Here is a 25,516-nt window from a genome sequence, read left to right on the forward strand (position 1 = left end):
CATTTCTTATCAGTCTCCTGCAGAGAGACTAAAACTCTTATCTCCACAGACCAGATTATTGGGCTGATTGCCTCTTCATGCTGAGTAGGACTCAAACCTCAGTTCTCACTGTCAGAAGCACGCTGCACATTCCCAGTCCAGATAAATCAATTAATGGGATGCGGGATGGATTGTCTTTTCCTTCTTTCTTTCTTTCTTTCTTTCCCTCCCTCCCTGCAGTTCCAAGTTTTAATACCATCTAAGAGTCCTCAGTCAGAAGAGGTGCTCGCAATGCAGGTGCAGGATTTCAGTGCCTCAACACAACAGCGATAACACCCCCTTCTGCCCTCCTCAGGGCTTCTCTTTGTGAAACACTTTTTCTTTTCTTTCCTTTTCAAATGTACAACCCCTGCAGATAATCTGATTATGCTAATTTGTACTTCATGAACCCAAACACTGTCACAGGATCTGAGGAGGGTGCGTTGGGCTGGGCTGCAGAGAGGATGGTGCTGGTGGGGATGGGAGGGGAGGGACAATGAGTGTAAGTCAAGTTAACAAAAAAAGTCTTCTGTATTGTCGGACTAAGCACACTCTGGGAAAACCCACGCAGCTCTTGACAATTTAGAGTGTTCAAAGCTGGCCTGCGCTATTGAGCAGAAAGGGCAGCCCTGTGAATAGACAATGAGGGGCACAATGAAAAGTCTGTGTTTCCTGTTGAAAGTTGGTTTTCTTTTTCTATAACTAATCCTTCCCAGAATCTAGTAACTGAAGTATTGTACACCAATGGCTAGTCGGGTCGAAGCTGTGACACTACACATCTTCCAAGTGCATCCAGCCTCGATGAGCCTACTAGTGGGAAACTACATTAAATCCACTTAAAATCTGGTAGCATGGTTTGTGGACATAATATTACCACCATGATTGAGCTCCATTAGGCCTGGCTTCTCCCACACAATTTTTGCCTACACATATTTTTGCTACAGTAATAGAAAACAACTTGGCTTGGTTTCACTTTGTGCAAAGTGTAAGGGCAGATACTTTAGAAAATAAAGTCACAGTTGTAGAGTTAAAGTAATCACTGCTGGTATTGCTTTGTGATGTTTGCTGTAGGCATTATGTCAATAGGGAATGACTTTGAGCTAGTTTCTGAGTTGCTGAGACTAGGCATAATTCTATCTTATACCAGCTTGGGCCCTTAACCATTGTGGTATCAAAATGGTATCAAGATGGTTATTTTGCAATTTAGAGAGGACACTCTTTAGAGTAGTGAATTTGTCTCCATTTGTTTTCATTAAAGCACCATCAACATATACCACACTTCATACATGGTAGGAATTATAAAGGTGCTTTTTAGCAAGAGATGGGCCTGAACCAACCCTTCCCGACTCTGAAGTTTGAGACCAATTTCTACCAGCAAAAAGCATTTATCTTTAATATCCAAAGAGGGACAGGGTTGATTTTTTTGTTGCTCCACCAGCACCCAAAGTATCAATCTCAAGCCCATGCCATGTATCCCACTAAAATGCAGAGGGTTCCTTTCTCAGCTATGACTTCTCTCTCTTCACAAGATTTCTTGCAGCTGCAAGAGGGACAAAGTATTGGGAGAATGTATGCGCTCTGCATTCCATCTTAATAAAGGTTGCGCCCCTTTCCAATTCAGAGTGGCACCATTAATTGTTTAGTTCACCAGCATGGCTTGAAGCAGAATATTCAGGGCAACCATTTTAGGAAAGCAAATAGAGGAGGAAGTGTGAGTTCCTTGAAGATAGTTGCTTTCTGTGTTCTCTCAGTCTCAGTTTTAGCTGGGTTAAAATAAACTTCAGCAAGTGCTTTAATTCACAAAATGATCATTTAGCCGGTACAATTTAACAAAATTAACTCCAGTCTTCTGCAGAGCAGTCAGTACACAATGGGGAAAACAGATCCACACAAGTGAAATGGGATTATTGGCGGTTTGGACATAAAGGATGTATTGTTTAGATTTACTGCATAGTGACCTGCATTTCTCTGATGTGCAGGAAAAATATACAAAGCAAGTTATGTTATTAATATACATGCAGATGTCTGAGTCCCTATCCACCACGAACCAGAACAAATGGTGGTTGTATGAGCTATGCATAAATATATTTGTTTAGACAAATTGTGCTAAATCTAAGACAATCTGTGGTTTCAAATCCTGTAGTAATTTAGCTCTGCTGAGCCACCCAGCAGCAGTGTACATTGCAGTGGAAGGTTGTTTGTAGCATGTATGCCGTGGAATGATGATATAACCAATAAATCAAGCTTTGTGTCTGTTCTGGCATTTGACGTTCACTGGTATGCTGTGAAAGAAAAAAAGGCAGCTGTAAACCTGTCTGAATTCATAACTATTTAACTTGCAGCAGCCAGAGCCTGTGCCTGACAGTTCCATCTGGTTTGAGGGAGGAAATTTGTGTTTTTACTTAAACAGAAGAGAAGGGGATGTGCAGGTGGTTGTTTTATGGTCTCATTGTGAATGTGAACTTTGAACTTACCTCAATTTGAATTATAATGGAGTTCAGGTGTTGATTAAAACCAGTCAAGTCTTGTTTGCAGTCCTCCCTTCCCACCTCGAGTGCTACCAACATCTTCTCTGGGGCTGGGGGTTGACAAAGAAAACACAACACTTCCTTCCACTGAGGTGCAGGAGATAGGCACATGGAGCAGATGAGTGCACTGGGTGAGGTGTGAACAGGGAGACATAACTGGTATGTTAACAGTGGGGCAAGAGGGGACTACTAAGAGCAGAAGGAAGACATTGAGGAACTACAGAGCATTATGGAGAGAAGAGGTTGAAAAGGACAGGGAATACGGATGGGTGTGTGGCAAAGGATGGGTATGCCTGGAAATCTTAAAGAGGTCCAGAGGAATGTGGAGACATAGAAGTGGGCTTAGTAGTGCAAGGGATTGTGGGGGTATGAGAGGATGCTGAGGGAGGGGCAGAGGAATGTGGGGCCCCTAGAAGGGATAAAGGGAAGGGCGGAGGAATGTGCGTCCCAGGAAGAGGTGGAGGGAAGGGCAGGGGAATTAATTCAATTGCTTTAAATATCACTTCAGAAAAGTCGACATTTTCAAAAGATGGTGGAAATACTTTTAAGAGAGACAAATATTCTTTTAAATAAAACTCTTGCCAGGGCATAATTCACATTTGATGTAGGACTTCCTTGTAAAGCCTCTTTGTGGTACACTCTTCTCCATTAGACTGTGCTCTTCGGGGCAGGCACTTGCTTGGCACGGTTTGTGCATTACGCACCTGCCATGCTGTATAAATAAGAGTACTCGCTGTGTGTTGCAGGTGTTTGGGGGGCTTTGTTCACTTGCCTTTTTGTAGTGATCCAAGGGCCCGACACATAAGCTGTGACACTCTCCCAGCTGGGGGAGATGCACCTATATTCCCTGAACACTGCACCCCATCAAGGGGATCCACTCAGTGACACCGAGGAGGCGAGTGAAATAATTTGAAGTTTATAGCTGGGGTCCAGCAGCACCCTGTGTGTATGGTTTGAAATGAAAGGACTATAAGGTTTGAATCTCTTTTTTTATTTTTAGTTAACTAATCCCATCTTCTGTATTATTCGTCCTCCTTTTTATGGGTTATTTTGTGAGGAAACACACGCCCTCAATTTTAACACCTGGGCCTTTAATTGATCAGAGAAGAATCTCAACGGTAGAGTTAGAGCTGACTCTCGGACATAGAACACATAGGCCGTGTCTACACTAGCACAAATTTGCATGGCCATTTCGAAGATTACTAATGAGGCACTGAAATGCATATTCAGCACCTCGTTAGCATGCCACCAGCCACGGCTCATCCAGCCAGGACTCCTTTTCGAAAGGACCCCGCCAACTTCAAAAATCCCCTTATTCCTATCAGCAGACTTGGCATGAGGGGATTTCGAAGTTGGTGGGGGCCTTTTGCAAAGGACTCCTGGTTGGACAAGCCGCGCGGCAGCGAAACACAGCAATTTTGAAGACCCACAGGTGGCAGCCTGCTAATGAGGTGCTGAATATGCATTTCAGCAACTCATTAGTAATCTTCGAAATGGCCATTTGCATGGCCATTTCGCAGATCTGTGCTAGTGTAGGCGTAGCCATAGAGAAGTGAGAAAGCAGCTGTTGCCCCTACTACCACCTCTGTGCTTTAGTGCTGTACTCTACCAGAGGGCAAACACAATGGAGGAGACTCACTAGGCGGCACTGGAGGAGTTGAAAGTTGTGTGAGATTCCCCACGTGTACCCCTGCAGGTGCCACCCACAACAGCCCGTGTGTGTGTTTCTGTTTGAGGTGAATAAGGAAATAGTATGTCTCAACTTTGGGGGCTTAACCCTGGTTTATGCAACTGGGATCACGCCACAAACAAACCACAGTGAACAGGCACAGGGTGGTACTTTAAGATAAGCTTGGCTCTATGTGGACTTTGGCTCTTCACCGTCTCATGTTCTGAATCTACCAGCCAACCTATTCTGTGATTCTTCAGTGCACTTGAGCAAGTATATGCTTGGAGAGAAAACTGCCAGGAGACAGCAGAAGGTGACCTGCAGGAGGAAGTAAGGGGAGGCACAAGCACAAAAGTTCGAACCAGAGGGTAATGGGGATATGTAGGGTGGAGAGGGGAGAGTACGGATGTAAGCAAATGTTGGGTGCAGCAGTAAAGCAAGGGCAGTGCAGAGGACTGTGGGAAGCTGAAAAGACGGTAAGGAAGGTACAGCGAGAGACTTGGGAATGGAAATGTGAGGAGAGGAAAGGCTACAGCTGGGGAATATGCGGTGCAGGAAGTGGCTGGGAGACAGTCGAATGTGAATTGCAGGAAGAGGCACAGGCCAAAGACTATGGCTATGGCTATGCTAGCACTCCTTTTTGGAAAGAGGCATGCAAATGAAGGGAATTGAAAATGCAAATAAGGCACAGATGTACATATCTGGTGCCTCACCTCATTTGCATATTGCATATGTCACCTTGCCTCATTTGCATAGTCTTTTAATGACCATCTTTCAGAAGAAAAGACGTATAGACGCATCTCTTTCGAAAGTAAATCCCATCTTTGAAAGAACCCTTCTTCCTGAAAAACAAAGTTAGGAAGAAAGGTGCTCTTGAAGCTGGGGTTTACTTTCAAAAGAGTCTCGTCTACACTGCTTTTCTTCTTTCGAAAGAAGAATATGCAAATGAGGTGCCAGATATGTAAATCTGTGCCTCATTTGCATTTTTTATTTTCTTCATTTGCACACCTCTTTCGAAAGAGGAATGTTAGTGCAGACATAGCCTTTGAGATTTGAAAGGGGAGACTGAGTGGCTGCAGAGGGATAGGTGGTTGTAGAGGGAAGGGAATGTGAGGTGCCCACTTCCTGGCTGCACAACTGAACCATTACTCAGAGGGTCCTGGATCGGAATCTCACCAGGAAGAGGCTGAGGGGGGCAGACTCTCACCACTGGAGCTCTTTGCTAGGTTCAGACTTTAATGCCCTGACAAGGACTCCAGGCCTTAGGGTATTAAAAGTTAAATAAATGTATCCAATTTACTAGAAAAGCAGCAGCCAGTTCTTTTAACATAGGTATGTTCTCCACCAGGAGATATGCAATTAAGAGACACAAAATCAACTTGCTCCAGTCTTTTCTCAGAGTCCCATTTTCTTCTGAAAGGGAAATTACTACTGTCAAAATCTTTCTTAGGCACCACACATAAGTGGTGGGTAGGTAAAGTGCAGGTGTCTACTGTAAACCTCTCTTGCTTTTGGCAGAAGTTCATCCAAACATGTCTTTGCCTGTGGAACCTGCCAGAGCTTGTGGTCTGGGCCAATTGTGAAGTCCACCCTCATGCAATGAAGGTGAATAACCTGGTAGGCTGATCAGTGTCTCTCTTCTCTCCCACCTTCTGTTAGGTCTGAGGAGGTGAAGGCATCTGATTCCAACTCTCCTTTTCATCATGAAATTTGTCAAAAAGTGCTGCAGGCCATACCATTAGGGCTGCTCCTCTAGTTTTTTCACCAGATTAGTCTTTCTCATTCCACACCAGGACAGTCATCAGATCTCTTAGTGGTTGCATACCACGTCAAAGATTGTATATGATTAATTTCATATCATAATGCCATATACTCACCATTTGCTATCTTCAAATTATCCTTGAAATATCATTGATCTCTGGAAAGTCTGTGGGCAGTTTTTTTTCCCTAGCTCGTATTTCAATCTAGTTCTAGCACTGAGCATGTGTGGCTCATGTCTGGTCATTTTTAGTGAAGAAATAGTCTACAGTGAGATGAAGAGCCCACCTGCCACACTTCTGTATACACTCAAGCATCTGCTTGCCTTTCAGTAGCAATTTTATAAAGAAAAACTGGTAGCCTGTTTGTCCCTCTCTCTCGTTGCGCTAGAAGTAAACCCTTTAAAACATTTTCAATACACATATAGAATCCCGCTCCTTTTTTTACACCTCAGGAAGTAAGGGACCTGGTTGCCTCTCTCTGTTGCTTTTTGAAGTTTCATTTAAAAACTGCCTGCAGATCGTAAAATCAGGCATACACCACTACCATCTCTAGAGGTCTGCAAACCTGCAGATATCTACTTTATGTCCATGGACCATATCTGCAGATCACAGATCAGATGCAGACACAAATTTTGTGTCTGTGTAAGGCATCCTCAGCATCTGGGTCTCCCTCATTCCATGAGACGGGGTCACTAGCTGTCCCAGAATCAGCATAGCATGCTGAAGGACCATCTCCAAAGCAATACCTAATATAATAAAGTAACAAAAACTTTTTAAGTGGCTTCCTAAATGCACCTACATTGCCATTTTTCTCTCCCTCCTTCATGTCCTGTGACTATTTTGAATAGCCTCTGAACCTGATGCCACTCAGTGGGAAAGAAGCAGTACTGCAAGGAGTAATGTATCCTAGAAAGGATATTTCTTGCCATAGTCAGTGACTGGAAGAAGAATGTAATAATAGCCAATAAAACGGTATCAGTTTTCTTTGATGGATACAGTTGTGCAACCATGCTTCACAGTTCATTTAAGGAAAAAATAAATTTTAAGGCAGAGAGGCAATACTACTACTTACTTCCTACTGAATCACACCGTATCTGAGGATTTGCTAAGTAAATTTCTACAGTGGATAATAACCTATGAACTATAAGAGCAGGTCAAAATAGGTTGACAGGTTGTGATTCAACTGCTTTTCCTGAGACATGGATGTTCACATTAAGAGTTATATAAAGAGAGATTGTTATGTGACTAAGATGATTGTGTGTTAGTCTAGAACTGAGCTTTAGACCTGGGTTCTCTTCAGAGCTCTGCTACAGATTTCTGTTTGAGACTGGTCCAGTTATTTAAACTCTGTGCCTCAGTTCTCCATCTGTAATATTGGGGAAACAATGTTTCCCCACTTTTTCCTCTCCTGTCTATTTACAGTCTAAGTTCATTGGGGCCAGATACTGTCCCTCACTATGCATCTGTATTGTGTGTGACGGAATGGAGCTCTGATCTAATATAAATATCAGTGTTTTCCAAAATTCTCCTAGTAACTAGGATAATAAAAAAACAGCTAACAACTCTATTTTTCGCTAATGGCCTATGCTCCAAGACGGAAGAGTGGAAGAGACCTACTACTACTACTAAGAAAATTTGACAATGATTACTACAGAGACCAGCTGGGAGGCTATTTTAAATAACACAGCAAGCAAGGCAAGAGGGCTAATCTTTAGGGTTGCAGGATGACACAGCAGCTGTTGGAAGGAGTTGGAATAATTGTCATGGATGAGATCAGGGACAGTATGGGCAACCAGATGTAGGTGACCATTGAATGATGCAATTCCTCCCTTATGCAGGTTGCTTCTGCAATATGAAGCGTTCAATCACCTGGATCTCCCCTTTTTGCTGGAACTATTCCACAGCTCACCGCTCATAGTTAAAGAATATACCCTGGTCCAAGAACCTTTGCTCAGCTTGCTGTTTACTAAAACTGGTCCTGAAGCAAAGTCCAGACCACAAAATGCTCACCCTGCCTCCTATTTTACAAGCCCCACTGACCCTTGCTGGGTTGGAGGGATGTTGATACACCTATCTATCACCCACGCTTGCCCTGATGTTTAAGATAAGGGTATCTGGTTAGCACCAAGAGAAGCTGGGGCAATATCCCATAGCTCATGTAATTCCCACCCATCCAACTAAACCACTCCCTGGCCTTCTGCCGTGGCCTTCAATGGGCATTACTCCTCTGTAATACCACTAAACCAATCACCTCACAGCACAGCCCCTCGCTTACACCTTATTCATCACCTATAACCCTCTCAGCATGCACAATTTACATCACAAAAATTAAAACCACAGTCTTTCTATCTTAAGAAGTATGGGGACTATGGTGGAGCATACCTTTAAGATCAGGTCGTACCAAGATGGGGAGATTACGGGACCCTTTAATAGAATGGAATTTGGGAAAATATCGTTTTCCAGGAGAGAAGTGTACTCCTGGATCATATGATCAAAAGGGAATCATATGATGAATGTACCCAGGGCCATATAAATAGTTGAGGGATGACATTATTGTAGAAGTATGTAGGGGAAGTGCTTGGTGGTACATAGGTAGGATACTTGAAAACCAGGGGAGCTAGAAGCTGGTGAAAAGGTTCCGTCAAGAGAGAAAAAGAGAAGTACGAACAACAGGAAGCTGTGAAAAAATGCAAGAGAAGGAAAGTCTTGTAGCAATTGTGAGCAGGGTGTGTACAGCTCAGGTGCGACCACGCTCATAATCTTTAGGCGTATTGTGCGCTTACCTCATCTATATGCTTAAATGAAAGGGTTACTAATTTTGTGTGGGCATGGGGGACAGCAATCACTGAAATTTTACCTCAGAAATTATCTTAAAATCGTGTTCAATCACTTCCCTGTAAGACTCTATTACCAACTGCCATAACTGACATTCTATGTTCAAAAATTCAAACCTGGTGCAGTCCTCAATCAGGTCCATCATACCCAAGGGGACCGGCCCTTACCAAATATGGGCATCCTTCCAGAACTCTCTGAATACTAATGAGGATGGCCTATATAAGGACACATCTCAGCAGCATTGGGAACCTTAGGATCTCTCGAAGGAAGCGCGTGTGTGTGACTGACCTGACCTGAGCTGAACACAGAGCTGAAATCACTTGCACTGTTGGCCTTTTGAGCTGCAGCTGCTACTAGACAGCACTTCCCTATAGCACCTGAGAGCCAGCATTCGAGAAGGAACTGCGGAGTCAGCAACCACTGCTTTGACATGCTCAACATCTCACGTACCCCTCCCCCCGCCCCCAGCGCCGACCATCTTCTCCTGGCCGGTGTCGCCTCAACCTGCTGCCATCAATTGCTGCTTCCACAGAGGGCCTTGTTTGATGTGGCGCCCTGCACCAGTGCAGCCGGCCTCTCAGCCACTTGCTGTACAATAAAAGCCACATGCCCTGCTTTTCAGGCTCTTGAGAAGCCAAAGACCATATCCTTTATACTGTTATTTATAATTGTTATTGCTTGTTATAATTGTTTATCATGATTGTTTACATAATATTAATGTAGGTAAGCTAGTTAATCTTAATATAGGTATAGATAGATACAGAAAATAGTGTTTATATAATCTAATTATTATCTATGTCAGGATAACCATCTAGTGACAGGGAAACCCTGCACTATATTACCCAGCAGTGGCCTAGCAACCCACTGACTGGACAAATAGGCCCTGGCCAAACCAGGCACAAAAGCCTAAATACGGCTCAAACTGAGCTTTAGGGCACCTCAGCCCAATATCTTGAAGGCTTTTAGCCTACATATTTCTGGTGGGTACAAGGTGCTCCAGTCCATCCTAACCAGATACATACTAACCAACCTTTCAGAGTACTGTGACCTGTGACAACCAAATTATCTACTATGTTGCTGACAGTAAGTTAAAACAATGAGTTTCATATGTGTCTTTGTTACTGTTGTTGCTGTGTGTTTGTATTTTGCTGTTGTATGTGAAATAATAAACCGTTTTGACACTTAAACGTTGTCCCCACACTCCTCATTGTATCTCAATCCCTTGGCACAGGTACAAATTGAATCAGTGTTTGTCTGGACTTACCTGCACGTTATATCCGGGCTGTTTGGGCCGGGCCAAGGTTAGCCGAGCCCGCTCCCCTAGAATAGTACTCGAGGCATTCAATTCGGCTACCAATTTACCATTTTTATATAATTGCCTCGACAAGTCTGAGAAGGCAGTTGAGGGGGGTGCAGCAAAGATGGAAAAGGCTGGAGACAATAAAGCATTAGCAGGGTTGCCAACCTCAGTAGTTCAAAAATCATGAGGCGGGCCCCAAAATATAATGGGATTTTAAAAAACCCCACTGCAACAAGCCCAACATATTGGATCTGTCTTTTGGGGCCTGAGCCCCTTTGGGTGCACGTAGGTCATATTTCCAATCTATTCTCTTGATCTGTGTGAGCTAGAAATCTCTTTTTGTTTTTTAATTGAAAACAGATTCTTATGTAATCACTTTGCCAGGGACAGGAGATTCAGAGAGCTCTGTGGGACACAAACTTGAAGTAAAGCATCATATATTGGAGTGGGGAACATGACCCTGCATGTGTCACCTCAATTACCAATTTATTTTGGGGCTTCACTGTGTGGGTTTCTACGGATTCAAAGAGAGATGTCCTCCAAATATCCTCAGTGTGAGTAACTGCTGAGCCATATTTTGGAGACTCTTTATGGTTGTGACCCCTAAAGGGGGAAGGACTCTATCTGACATTTGCCTGGAGGGCTATGTCACACTTCCCCCAACACTATGCTTTACACGAATTAGTTTATGAAGATGAATGTGCACAATTTTAAGAATACTTTAGCTAAAATGCATGATGTAATTTATGTTTAAAGTTAATATCTGCTGTATATTTTATTTTGTGCATGTAGCATTCTTGTATGTAAAGTTAGAAATATGAAGTGTGGATCTGTTTATAATTCTAAATATGCTAATGAAGACCATTACTGATACTCCAGAAACATAATTGCCTGGTGCTCAAGGTAATAATCTATGAATGGTTTTTGTTTTTCCTCTAAGCCTAGATTGTGGTTGGTGATGCCAGGACATGTGACCAAGCCACCTGATGCTGGTGCCTATTTTGAATCTGGTATTTTTTTACTCAAGGTAAGAAAAGTTTGATCTGAACACAATTCCTGCCTTGGGCAAGAGGGACATAAAGGTGGGAAATAAACATTAGCATCGCTGCCAGATGCCAGGAGACCCCAATTTACCAACTGAGATGTCTGCTGGAAACATCTAAAAATGAACAGGGGGAAGGATTGGGTCTTGTGCCTAAGTCATGAAAGAAATTATTAGAACTACTGTGAGATTAAGAATTTGCATGTAACAAGTTTTAGTGTATTAGGATTAACTGGCATATTTTCACAGAATCATAGAATGCTAGGACTGGAAGGGACCTTGAGAGATCATCGAGTCCAGCCCCCTGCCCTCACAGCAGGACCAAGTACTGTCTAGACCATCCCTGTTAGACATTTATCAACCTGTTCTTGAATATCTCCAGAGATGGAGATTCCACAACCTCCCTAGTTTTGTTTGTTCTGATTTAGTAACATGCTTTGGTCTGTCTGTTGTCACTTGTAATCACTTAAATTCTACTTTTCATACTTAATAAAATACTTTTGTTTACTATAAAGCCCAGTGTAAATCACTGTTACCTGGGGAGAGCAACCACTGTGCATTTCTCCCTTTCATTAAATAAAGAGGGCAAACATAACCTTTCTTTGTGTAAAATTTTTATACAGAGTAAAATGAATTTATCTGGGGTCTTGGTCCTTTTTGGGCCCATGTTCCTGGGAGCTGTCAATGGCTTTACAGCTGAGGTGGTTCAGTGTCTGTGTTGCTCTATTGGGGGGCTGTTACCCAGACTCTGTGCCTTGGCTGGCAGAGATCAGAACTTCTGGCCTTACAGGATCGGGGGGTGGAGCACCCCAGAGGGCAAGACAGGTTGGCTCAGTGGCATGACTACCACACCTGGTGACAGTCTCAAGGGGACCCCTGTGATAGAACTAGTCACAGGCTAAACCCTAACAAGCCACATTACTTGCCCAGCAGGGGAAAACTACATACCATCAAAGAGGTAGAGTGAAAACTGAGATGCAGATATGTGATCACATGCTTGAGATATGTAAGAATTTCACTAAAAGGATCAACAATAAGTTTTCACTGATGCTCTCTGAAGTAATACAGTGAGGGAACAGATGTCCAGTGTATGCCTTCTGTCTTGGAAGTGAGCAGGAGATCTTGCTTATTGCACTTTATTCATTTTGGTCATACTGGGATTTTCCTGTTAAATTCTGATGTTATTTCATAAGATTCAACTACTGTTCTTTTCATAGTAACTCCATTGACCTCACTGTTTCCGATGAAAGTTCATTGTAGAGGCTGTTCAAGTAATTTCTTTGCACTTTTGGGCTCAGAAAAGCACAAAGTAGAAAGTATCCGAGTTAGCCGAGTTCGTCTGTATCTTCAAAAACAAGTCTTGTGACACGTTATAGACTAACAGATATTTTGGAGCATAAGCTTTTGTGGGCAAAGACCCAGTTCATCAGAGTGACAGGATGCTTCTACACATGCCACCTCCCATCGGAAAACTAGATCGGAGTAAGGGAATGTCAAAGTGGGGCGCTTATCTCAAAGCTGTCTGCATCCACATTGTTCATTTGCAATCCAAAGTCTGCACTTCGAAATTCACACGGATGCCATTATGCTAATGAGTCACTGAATATGCATGTTAGCACCTCATTAGCCTTCTTCGAATTGCCTCATTATCATGCCACCTCTGACCGGAGGTGGCATGTGTAGATGCAGCCAAAGTAGAAAGAAACAGTCATGTATATTGGTGTAAGCAGAATAAATTCCCATGCTTACTCCAGGGCTAATTTTCTTCCAGAGTTAGCATCAATTTAAATTGATGCTATCTTCAGTGGGGAAACACCCTTCCTACTTTCAGGATGGATTGTCAACTAATACAGCTACATGATCTCTATTTTTCATCACCCTGTAGGAATCAAACTGTTTTGTTAAAGACTAGGACATTTTAGCTTTATGTAATCATTTATTAAGAGCAGAACATGCTTAGCTATATACAAAACACAAGCATCAAGACAAAGACCAACTACCTTGAGAACCTTTGGTGGAAGGCAAAAAAAATGAAGAGATTGTAGTTGCTTTGCACATGGAAGGAGTGTGTATATCTTGTTCTAAAGGACTCGTGGCATGGATTGCAAAATGACTTGGTAGTAACTTCACACAAGCATCAATTTTCTGGAAAAAAATTAAAAATGAGTGTAAAACGACAACTTAAGCAGTATAACTGACTGGTTTTGAGACAAATCTGCACACATTTAACCAACGCAACTATGGCAAAATGAGCCAGTTTTATTTCTGCCTCCTGCAGCAACAACAGCAGAACTAACTCATATTTTTATCCCCGTGGCTGGTGATAGTGGGTGAGACTGACAGAAACCAGCTTGACTCTTGGGAGCCCAAGGTGAGTTTGGGGGTGTCAGACATGACTTCCTTTCCCCCACCTGTAAACAGAGCCCTGATGCTGCAGCCACAGCTGTACAGTTTGATCATTGGATCTGCGAGGATCTGAATGCAGTATTGAGGCTTCACAATGCAAGACATCTGAGAGAACAACATACTTGTAGTCACTTTGGAGAGGCTAATACTATAAAAATAAGCCAAGTGCATATAACATCTCTGAAGATGCACCTTTTTGTTAGTGTGCTTGGATGTTGAAAGGTGAAATATTAGGCAAGGCTGCAAAAAGAACAAAAAATCACAGGGTACCTTCTTTTACTGTAAAAATGCAGGGAGAAAGGATGGTGGAAGTGTAAATAAACCGTTAGCATCATAGGAGTAGGAATAAAACTTGGTTACCCAGGGCAGAGAACTCCCCTGTCTGGCTAACCATTTGATAGTTAGTGGAAGAATTTCAAGGGGTTTTTCGAAAATAATGTAGAATTTGAGACCTGGGATTAGAGCAAAAGCTGCTTAGGGAACTGGTATCAGAGAGATAGCGGTGTTAGTCTGTAGCTTCGAGAACAAGAAGAAGTCTTGTGGCATGTTATAGACTAACAGATATTTTAGAGCATAAGCTTTCTAGGGCAAAGACCCACTTCATCAGATGCATGATTGGGGGTGTGTGTTTTGGTTTTAGAGGGGTATTTAAAGAATGAACCATTGTCAGAGTCTAATGGGGAGATATGAACACCCAGCGCAGAGAAGCTCTTTCTGTAAGCTGTGAGCCACTCCCAGTCTCTGTTTAATCCTTGGTTAATGGAGTCAAATTTGCAAATAAATTGCAGCTCAGAGATTTCTCTCTCCATTTGATTTTTGAAATTTCTTTGTTTCAGGACTGTCATCCTTAAATCTGCTACTGAGTGTCCCTATCCCCGTCTGATCTGACTTACTTTTTCCTCTTTTGGTACCTACTATTGCTAATGGGCCATTTCCACCTTGCTGAATAGACCTTGTCAGCTCTGGCCCTCCCTTTTACTGGGACCCCACTCTTTAAACACCCCTCTGAAACCACCCCCCACCACTCATGCATCTGATGAAGCACGTGTTTGCCCACCAAAGCTTATGCTCCAAAATATGTTAGTCTATAAGGTGCCACCTGACTTCTTGTTGTTAGGGAACTGATGATGTTCATCTCACTACAGGTCTCAAACCCCCATCACCCAGCAGAAACCCCCCACCAATGCTCATACTCCTTCCTGACTTTCCTGCACGCATCAGATTTCCTCTCATGGCCATACCCATAAGGGACCCCAATCCCCCTACCAACCCTTCATTCGCACTCAGCTCCCTATGACCCGACATACTAGTTCTGCACCCGCCCCCTCCAACAGATGCTCCCCTGGTGCCCATACAAACCCTCAGTCCCCCAGGCCCACTGCCTTCAGCTGATCACCCCCACGGGTGCCACAGCCCTCCCGTGGCCACACACTTACCTAGTCCCCAGGCAGCCCTGTGCCCCAACAATCCCCCGCATTGCCCCCTCCGCCTGGCATCCCGCCCTCGCGCTGCCCCGCAGCGGCTCGCAACGCCCCGCCCTCCAAGCACGCGCCCTCCAACGGGTCCCGCCCCCCTGCGCTGCTCGTACCAATTACCACGCCCGGGGGCGGGGCTGGCTCGCGCCGTTCTCCCCGCTACGGCGGCCGACGTGGGCAGTTTCTCGCGCAGCGGCTCCTCCCCCGCCTTGCAGCTGTTGGGGGCGGCCCGCCCCAGAGGCAGGGCCGAGGAGCCGCCGCCGCCATGGAGCTGGGACAGGTGCCGCTGCGCTTCTCCCGCCTGTCCATGTTCCCTTTCTTCGATGCGGCGCATTACCTGGCCTCTGTCATGGCGCTGAAGGAGCAGCGGGGTGAGCGCCCCCCCCACCCCCCCGCCGCTGTGCTAGACTCCCCTCCCCCCTCCCGGTGCCGCCAACTGCCGCTTTCATCCTCCCGCTCTCCCCCGGGAGCCCCCCCCTAGCCAGGGGCCCTGGTTCTCGAGCTGCCCGGCCCCCCACGCGCCGGGGAGGGAGGGACTGGAGGAAGTCTGTACCCCACCGGCGTTAGGGGACCGGCCTTTGGAGCAGCAAGTGGGCCCCCACAGCCGCTTTCCACCCTCCCCCAGCTTCCCTTTCCTGGCTGCCTTCTGCGGGACACCCCCCCCACCCCGGCCCTCACCTGCCCTGCAGCTGCAACGCGGCCTTCAGAGCCGCCCAGGGGCCGTCCAGAGAGTTAGACCTGTGCCACAGTCCGCTGGCGCCTGCTGATAGTTTGGGGCGGGCAGGTTTTATCTGTCGCTGCGGGCGAGCGCCCATTGCACCTCACACAAGCAAACTGAGCACAAAACTTCCCCATCTATAATAAGTGAAGTTTTCTGAGCGGCCAAGACAGCGCCCTGCTGCTTGAGAACCTCAGTTGTGTTGGAGGCCTGGCCCTTACTAACTGTGTGTGTTTGGCCTTGTTATGGTCCATAAATAAATTCTGATCCCCTCCTTCCAGATTTGCCCTCCCTGTGAAAATTTAAAGAGAGAAAAATGGGAAAAATGTCTAAGCTTGTAATGTCGTGCAGCTGCAAATTTAAATTAAAAAAATGTTTTAAGACAAACATCCATATTATCAGGTGAAATTCTGTATATAAAATAATTCAGTTCTGGTAAGCCCATGGGACCAACGTAGGGAGTGGAAACAGGTGCTGTTAGCATTTAAGCATGTGTACAGTTGTAAATGTTGGGTTCTATGTGATGGGAATCTCCTGCCAAAAAAAGATGTTTTTCAAATAAGAAGTAATACAGGGAAGTTCTATGACTTGTTCTGTTCAGAAGGTCAAACTATGTAATCACGGTGGTCCTTTCTGGTTTCATAATCTGTGATTTGTATGCATTTAAAATTACCACTGATTTTTCAGCCCCAGAAACTGAGCGTGTGTGAAATGACAGGGAAATGTAGGGTGTCAGTCTGTTACCCATTGCACCTCTTAACTGCTCCTAAATCCTCTCTGTGCTAGCACTGGGGGAACAGTATATTATCAGCAAGTGAGGTTGTGAATATTTGTCAGGTAACACGGAGCAGGGTTAGGTAATAAATTATAAAGAATTTGGACCTTTGTCTATATTGCCGCTTCTACTGTTGCTATGAGATTTGAGTATTTATGACCCCTTTTTACTATTGTTATCGCATGCACAAAAGTCCTTAAAGAATTTGTGTTCATTTTCACAGGAATTGAGGCTTGCTCGTTTGGCTTTGGATAAAGATTCCTTTTCATATGTGTGCTGTGCATCAGTTGATTGCTGCTGTCCAGCCCAGAGATGTCAGCATTTCAGTTGTAGTTTATAGAATTTGCAAAATAATTAGGGATGAATGGTGCTAGAATTGTAGTTACTCAAGATCTTACACTTTAGAATTGATAACGATAACCTGAAACTTCGGTTTTCTTGCCTATTCCTGAAACTTTAGTTTTCTCTTGTCTAGTGGTATACGTCCTGCCGAATTTAGTGAAAGATTACTGGAAAACTTTCTGTAAAAGACTGAGTAACCCTCAAACAGTGAGTCTCTAATGTCATACAGTAAACACTTTCATATCCAGCAGCCCCAGGACTGGGAGGTTGCTGGATGTTCAAATATTCTATATAATAGAGAGGTGTATCCAGCAATGCATAACACTAAAGAAAAGCAAGATTAGCTATTAAGACACGAACAAAAATGTATGCAGAGTACTTTACCAAGAACGGTAGTATTGTACACTGTAAACTTGTACTGTTTTGGCAGTATTTATTTGTATTTATTTTCACTGTAGTTTGTGTATGGAAAACAGCTAAAATTTACTTATGGGTTAACGTGCTGCTTATTTAAGAGTTCTGGATATCAGAATAGCAAATATGAAAGAGTTTATGGTATATGGGTTCAAAGGGTTGTCTTTGCTTGCCACGCGCATCTGGCAAATGTGCTTTTGCTGCTATTCTTTTACTTCTTACACAGAATTATAGTGCTAACCTTTTCATCTTGGTGCTTTTTACAATTCTGAAATATACACCAGTGAAGGACCCCTTCGTTAATTAGAATAGTCACAACACATAGCAGTAAATCAGCACCAAAAGCAGATGGTTTACCAAGGCCATGCCTTCCCATTTACTCAAAGTAGGGAAAATAAATTAACAAGTAATTCAGAAATCTGTTAGAGTAGGCAGTGTTGTAGCATTTCCAACACTTTCTCTGGTGCAGGAGTTGGGGCAGTATTTGGAGTCTGTATTGGGGGGTGCTCCTCCTGATGAACTGTAACATCTGTGTGTACACTAATTGTGGTAGTAAATTCTCAAATGTGAAAGTGATTGTGATGTCACAAATATTGGCTTATAACATTGCTGAAAGAAGAAGCAGATTAAAAGTGGGAAATCTCGTATTTTTTTTTAGTGGATAAGATACTGCATTACTTTCAAGTTCCAAATTTTTCTGGACTTCAGGTTTGGATCCAAATTTGAGATGGACATTAGTGAAGAAAGGACATACGCTCTGCCTCCTCCTCCTGCCCATCTTCAGAGTGGGTTTAGTAAAATTTTGCATTTTAGCAAGTTTGCCTTAGGGAAGCATTTGCCTAGCTCTGGCTAGAGCTGGTTAGATAATTAATAAATATGCATTTGATATTTTAGCTTTATGTTTTGATAAGCAGCTCTTTGTGGCTACTTAATACTGAAGGTTTAAGCTATTTGGTAAATTGGATGCTTAGAGGGTTTGTTTTGTTTTGTTTGTAATTTTTTGTCTGACTTGCTTTTCTTTTGTATGCCTCACTTTAGTATCCGTGTATCTCACAAACATTAATGGAGTACAGTACTCCCATTTTCAAATGGATGATCTGATTCAGCGATTAAAGGTTGGCCTAAGGTCACACTGGAAATATGTAAAAGAGCCAGAAATAGAACCCAGATCTCCTGTGTCCTCAGTCCACTACTTTAAATCATCCTTCTTATTTTAGAATCAGGTGTCTGGTAAGAACAATTATGTATATGCATTGAAAATTTATTTTCCATTAAAACTCTCCACTATTTGCTTAAATTTGCATCTACACATGCTCCTATCAGTAAACTACAGTGTTGTAAATGACCATAGAATTGATTGTAGAACACACTGAATTCACTTAGTCTCAGACAGGTAGCCGTGTTAGTCTGTAGCTTCACCAAAAAAGGAAAAAAAACAAGCAGTCCTGTAGCACCTTACCCATGCAACCTCATTAGCTGATACATAAAATTGTTAGTCTTTAAGATGCTATAGGACTGCTTGGTTTTTTTTTGTGAAGTCACTTAGAAATTTCAGTTAATATGCATAAATTAGTTTTTGCAGTATTTATGTAGGTCTAATTATAGCTCAATTTCTAATCTGAACATGGAATTAGTAATTTTTGTGGCTCCTGTAGAAAATAATTGTAATATACATTGGAGTAGCAAATGAGCAAAAATCAATAGACTTGTAGTATAGATGGTGTCCCATTCTGACAACATAGTCAGTGGCTTGCCTTTTGCATCACATGTTATTACGTGAAGGGTTTATTTTTAGAAAACGGCTTTTCTGTTTTGGAATGTTACCCTTGTTTTTAGAACTTAAATTTTGGACTATGTCTCATATATATAGGACTTCAAATTTGTGTGTTTCTAAGTACTCTGTAGTGATGGTTTGTGAAAACTGTCTTTTTAGTACGGTAGTCCCTCAAGTTATGGAAGGGTTGCATTCCCACGCATCCTCGCAAGACTCACATTTCGTGCAAGTCAGGGAGGGGGGCAGCTTTTTCCCAGTGGAACGCATGTTCTACAGCCAGAGAAGAAAGCAGGAGCACCTGGCGCTCCTTTTCGAAAGTAAGTCCTGCGATTTAGCGGGGGGGAAGTTGAAGAGGGTTAAGCCTGGTGGTGGGTTGGGGCCGTGGGAGGGGATGGGGGTTAAGCCTGGGGTGGGTTGGGGCTTTGGGGGGGGTTGGGGGTAGTGTTGAGCTGGGGTCAGGGGAGCAGGATTTGCAAGTTAAGTGCAACTGGAAATCGTGCATTTTGAGGGTTCACTGTAATGTCATGAACCCATATTAGATTATGAAGTTTTTTTTAGAGGGGAAAATACTTTTGCTTCTCTTTGAGTGTGTCTACACTAGGAACTAACTTTGAAGTTAGGAACTACTTCAAAGTAGCCATCAGAGAGTCTACACACGTGTTTTTTTTCCTTACTTCATTGTCCTTATTCCATTCTCGGGAATGGAATAGTGCCCTACTTTGAAGTTTAACGTCAAAGTCAGGTGTGTGTAGATGCTCAACTTTGAAGTAAGCAACTTCCAAGTTATTTTTGTAGTGTAGACACAGACTTTGTGATATAAAAATGTTTTCTTTACTTTGTGAAGAGAAATTAATTTTCATGAGTGAGGTACTGGTGGTATTTGTTAGTCATATTTTTTATTTGCAGGTTTCTCTGCAGAAGCTGACTTTTTCAGGAGATTTGTAGGTCCTTGGATTATGATTTTGATAGGTGAATTTTATTGCTTTTTTAGTGCTAGATTAGCACTGGTAACTATTTAGATTGTTACTGATTTGAAACCTAAGTCATTTTTCAATACTGCTTAAAAGCAAAGTGAGAAGAAATGTCTTGAGGAGAGCATTGAAAAAAAGAAGTGTTTGGTTACATTTTTTCCACAAGGATAGTTATTTAATGTCAAACATTTAAAAAAAACAAACTGAAAACTTGTCTTCACAAACAGTCATTAGTTTGGAAAACTTATTTCTACTCCTAGACCAGTATGCAGCTTGAACCCAGAACTCTCTCATCTGGCAACATGATTTTAGTTAGCCAGACAGCCATTTATCATGGGTGTGGCCAAGTGTCCCATGGTCCCATAAAGTTTGTGTACAGCCACCAGTCCTGGCTCTGAGTGTTCTGTGCTGCTATTTAGTTTTAATTTACCTCTAAATGTCTTCAAGAGTCCAGGAAGCAGTGGAAGTCTTGGTAATGTTGGTAATGTGCTAGACAATATTGACCTCCTGTGGTCTGGCAAATTCTCTCGTTTGGCATCCATCAGGTCCCAGGAGTGCCAGACGAGCGAGGTTCAACCTGTATTTGCATATTAGTTGGCTTTGCTTAAATCACATTCTGCAATGTTTCATGATGTCCCATTAGTATTGAAGGATGCTTCATGGGGCAAACATAAGTGATGGTTTATTTGTGAATGAGTGACCTACTTGAAACTGAATTTGTGGTCTGAAAGATTTTATCTCGCCCATAATGTTAACAGTTGTGAAGCTAAAGGACAGTTAAAACAAAAAAGCAATGGCGCAACAAGATTTCTAGCTATGTGAGCACAATAGCAAGAATACAATGATTGAGTTGCAAAACACCATTGTTCAGAGCCAAGATGCTTCTAATGATGCCTAGCATAATCTTCTGCTTGACTATCTTATATCATTTGTTTGTGATATTTAAACTAACTTTTTATGGTTAATTGCAGAGAGTATCAAACAGTGGTCTCTCCTGGCTGTTGGAGAACAGGGAGGTCATGTGCTGCTATTCTGTTTCCAGTGCTTTGCTGTCCTCAAAGGTTCCTCAGAAGAGTTTGGACGTATGAAAAAAGTTTAGCTACCCTCTGTTACAGAGAAGCAGCTAGCTGATGTATTTGTACTAGGGATTGCTGCAATGGATGAGGAGATTAAACAGGAGCCATCCTTAAGACTGGCGTGCACTACACAGTTAAGTAAATGTAGGCCGCCTTGTTTTGACTTAGCTGTGGAAGTGCCATAAGCTAAATTTGGCTCCGTGCCTTTGCTGTGCCAGTGTCGTGACACCCGCTCCCCGGGTAGTAGAGAGTCATGGCTGATATAATTATGTCAATGCCCTGTCGGTGTAGACATTGCATTGGTTACATGGACTGTTATTGGCCTTCAGGAGCCATTTTATTGTGCCCCACAGTGGTGATAGCAACGAAGGGTCCTGTGGCACCTTATAGACTAACAGAAAAGTTTAGAGCATGAGCTTTCGTGAGTTAACTCACTTCTTCAGATGCTGGACTCACGAAAGCTCATGCTCTAAACTTTTCTGTTAGTCTATAAGGTGCCACAGGACCCTTCGTTGCTGCTACAGATCCAGACTAACACGGCTACCCCTCTGACACAGTGGTGATGTAATTGATGTAAGTGGTCCTTGTGAACATGCAGTTTTGACGGGAGACAAATGTGCACGCACAAGTGATGTAACAAAACACTTAAATAGCTGTGTGCTTATCTAAGTAATGCTGATATTTTTTTTGTCAACATGGTTGTAGTTTGTTTCTCTGCTAAAGAACCTTAACAGCAGTGGATATTTTTTTGTCACCATTGTTGAGAGCCCTAATATAAAAATGGAGTCTTAACCACTGATGTGTTAATTGGTACTGCATCTAGGCAGCTTTAATTGAAACATGATAAAAATACAAGAAGCTGTTGACAAATATCAGAGAAGTAGTCGTGTTAGTTTGTAGCTTCGAGAGCAACAAGAAGTCTTGTGGCACCTTATAGACTAACAGATATTTTGGAGCAAAAGCTTTCATTGGCAAGACCCGCTTCATCAGATACATGAGTCGGGGGTCGTGGTTTCAGAGGGGTATTTAAAGAATGGGGTCCCAGAACAAGAGAGGCCATAAATCACACATCAGGAATGGTAATGTACAGAAGCCTGTGGGGGAACACTTCAATCTCTGTGGACACTCAGTAGCAGATTTAAGGGTGGCAGTCCTGAAACAAAGAAATTTCAAAAATCAAATGGAGAGAGAAATCTCTGAGCTGCAATTTATTTGCAAATTTGATTCCATTAACCAGGGATTAAACAGAGACTGGGAGTGACTCTCAGCTTACAAAGGTAGCTTCTCTGCCTTCGTTGTTAAGGTCTCCCCATTATACTCTGACAATGGCTCTCATCCCCCTGTCTGATCTGACTTTTTTCCTCTTTTGATACCTACTATTGATAATGGGCCATTTCCACCTCCTGGAATAGACCTTGTCAGCTCTGACCCTCTCTCTTACTGGGACCCCATTCTTTAAATACCCCTCTGAAACCATGCCCCCCCCACATATGCATCTGATGAAGAGGGTCTTTGCCCACAAAAGCTTATGCTCCAAAATATCTGTTAGTCTATAAGGTGCCACAAGACTTCTTGTTGTTCAAGAAGCTGTTGAAAATTTGTCTGCATTAGGGTTCTACTGATGTTATCCCTGGGAGTTTTTGCTAGAAATTGTTAGTGTGGTCATCACCATAAGGAGCGGAACTGACAATTACCAGTATGCCATGGAAAATGCAGCCAGTTGTCAGGGAAGTATATGGAGAGGAGTGGAAAAGAGGAACAAAAGAACGTAACAGACCAACACCCAAAAAACATACAACAAGTGACACAGCAAATAGGTACAAATACCGTCAGGTGTTTTTTGCCCGCTTGTTGCTGTTGGAAAAACTGACAAATAGAAAACTGAGTATGCAAGAGAAACAGTAAGTTAGATTACATAGAAAATTCACCAAGTAAGCGAACTAGAAAAAATAAAAATATTAAGCTTTCACTTATAATCTTATTTGCTTACAGTAACAAAGAGCAGGCATATTGTTCTGTTAGAAATGTGATTTTATTTTGGTGACACCACCATACCTCAAAAATGATTGCTGCTGCCTTTGGCAGCCACACTTACTGCATAGATTTGTTTTGTTCTTTTTATTAATCACCTCTATCAACATGCCCAAGTGCAAGTACAAAATACGAAAGCAAACATTAAAATCTAAGACACCATATCAGCTGGAAAACTTTCCCTTCTCCTTCTAGTCCAGGAACGAGGAGGGAGGAGCCTAAGCTACTAAACTCTGATCTCTGTTTGAAAGTTTAATGGGTCATCTCTGAGATCTTTTAATACATCTATAATTTGTCTTGTATCTATGTTTGACTTTGTACCTGGTCCAGACAGCATTGTTGAACATCTGGCCCAGTTTCTGAGGGAGACTGCTAACTCCTATGCATAAAGGAACTGGTATTTGTAAGTTGGAGGAGGCTTTTGGAAGCTATGGCAAGGTTGTACACCTCTAATTGAGAGAGGTTGCCTGCAACTTGGGACATGGCACTTTGTTTCCCCAGGTGCTCTTCGATCAGTAATGGGCAACCGGCAGCCCATTGGGGTTTTATGTGTGACCACAAGACATTTTGTTTACCATTGCACATGCACAGGGTTGCGAGATTCCACTGGTTTCTGATAGCTTAATTTTTCCCCTACTGGTATTACTGAAATGACACACATGTAAATCAAGGGCATGTGAAATGAGGTACATGCTGTCTTCATGCAGCATTGGCTGTGAAAGCCATGAGCTCCCCTTGCGTGCAATCAGAGTGCAGCTGTGGTTAAATCAGCTACAAGTTCTAGGTATGCAAGCACAGTTAGCAAAACTATTCTATCCCAGGAGACCATTTTGGTTACAACAATCTTGCAGCCCACTGAGATGGAGACCTACTCATGTGGCTCCCTCACTAGCCTAAGTCACCCATTGCTATGTCAGATGATTATGTGACAGCAATTTCCACGAATGCTTCTTCGCTGTTTACACCTGGCCAGAAAATGATAGTTGTTTTGAATGTGGACCCTGGTATTGTGGTACATACTTTTGTCACCACAATATTGGATAACTGCAATACATTCTGTATGGGACTGTACCTTTACTCAATCCAGAAACTGACAAGTGCTGAATGGAGTGGTGTGAGTGGTATTTCCCACGTCATACCTGTACTATGTCATTTACAATGGCTCTCTTTCAGTTTCCTGATCTAGTCTGAAATGTTGTTTGATCTTTAAAGCTCTAAATAGTGTGCAGAACTGCAGCATGAGATCCTGTATCTTTCCTTGTGCCAGATAGCCACAGTTGTGTTTAGTAGAGGTTTCTAGTTGAATCCTCCTTAATTGAAGATGTGGAGCATGGTTAAAAGAGGTGGTAGTGTGCTCTTTGTTGAGGACAGGGGCCACTGATACTTGTGGGAGAAGGGGGCAAGAAGGGCATGTGAGAGTACATCACTTAGCAATTAAAATTTTGCCCCAGGCATACGAAGTGGTGCACCTCCTGAGTACTACAATGAGTCACCTATGCTCCAGGATCTCTCAGTTCTGTAAAAAGTTCCTTTTTTCAGCCTGAAAAGCCCTTATGTTCTGGGATTAAAATGCATGCTGCAGGGTTAATTTATGTGTGCCTTTTAATGCAGAGGGAAGGAAATTGTTTTGTTGGCAGTTTAATCCAGTTGGCTGTTGGAGTGGTAAACTACTGCTTAATTTATGTCCAGTTTTGTAATATCTTGGCAATCCAGACCTCCAGATAGGTCCCCTTTTTATTATCATAGAAATCAAAATAAATACAATACATATTTAAAAAAACAAAAACAAAAAGAACAAACCCTGAACTGCCCCATATTCTACATGCTTTCTGTGTGCGTGGTGTATAATCATTTTATTTTTATATATTTCACATTGGCTGTTAAGCGAACCTGATAGTTCACCCAGATCATTATCACCTTTGTTAACCTTGTCAATTACAATTAAACTTAATTAACTGCAACTTTAATGCCCAGAGCAGTGATGATAGTTTTCAAGCTGAATAGATATCCTCCGATATCCTAATAGTTATTGAAATATTGTAAAACAAACTATGCAATAAACACTAACATTTTACAGTATGTACTTTCTTTAGATTTGAAATTCCATGATACTAAATTAGTGTCTGCTCTGTAAACTTGGCTTTTGTACTGAAATTCACAAACATAGTAGCTGACTTTACAGGTTATTTGCTTGTATGTGTAATCAGAAAGACATCCTTTTATAAATATTTCAAGTAAGTGAATACAACAAGGTCCATGTTGTCTTGTTGTCAAGTTGACTTGTGCATCTTTTGATGTCAACTCCAGTCCTGTCATGATTCCAGGGTTGTTTAAAAAGATTGATTAAAGGCTATCTTTATTTTTTTAAATTTAATTTGCTTG

General features: G+C 42.6%; 1 protein-coding gene across 2 annotated transcripts in view; it reads left to right on the forward strand.

The window, feature by feature from the left end:
- Positions 1 to 15,192: 15,192 nt before the first annotated feature.
- TMEM38B (transmembrane protein 38B) overlaps positions 15,193 to 25,516 on the forward strand; it is a 46,069-nt gene continuing 35,745 nt past the window's right edge. The window contains exon 1 of one of the 2 annotated variants that reach the window (XM_074994623.1): positions 15,193 to 15,404. In XM_074994623.1, coding sequence (XP_074850724.1) covers positions 15,299 to 15,404 — 106 coding nt within the window. In that variant the 5' untranslated portion in view covers positions 15,193 to 15,298. The remainder of the gene's footprint in view (positions 15,405 to 25,516) is intronic. The other variant, XM_074994624.1, reaches the window with a different exon arrangement.

The sequence above is a fragment of the Carettochelys insculpta genome, chromosome 5 (genome assembly GCF_033958435.1).
Source record: "Carettochelys insculpta isolate YL-2023 chromosome 5, ASM3395843v1, whole genome shotgun sequence".
Taxonomy (NCBI): domain Eukaryota; kingdom Metazoa; phylum Chordata; order Testudines; family Carettochelyidae; genus Carettochelys; species Carettochelys insculpta.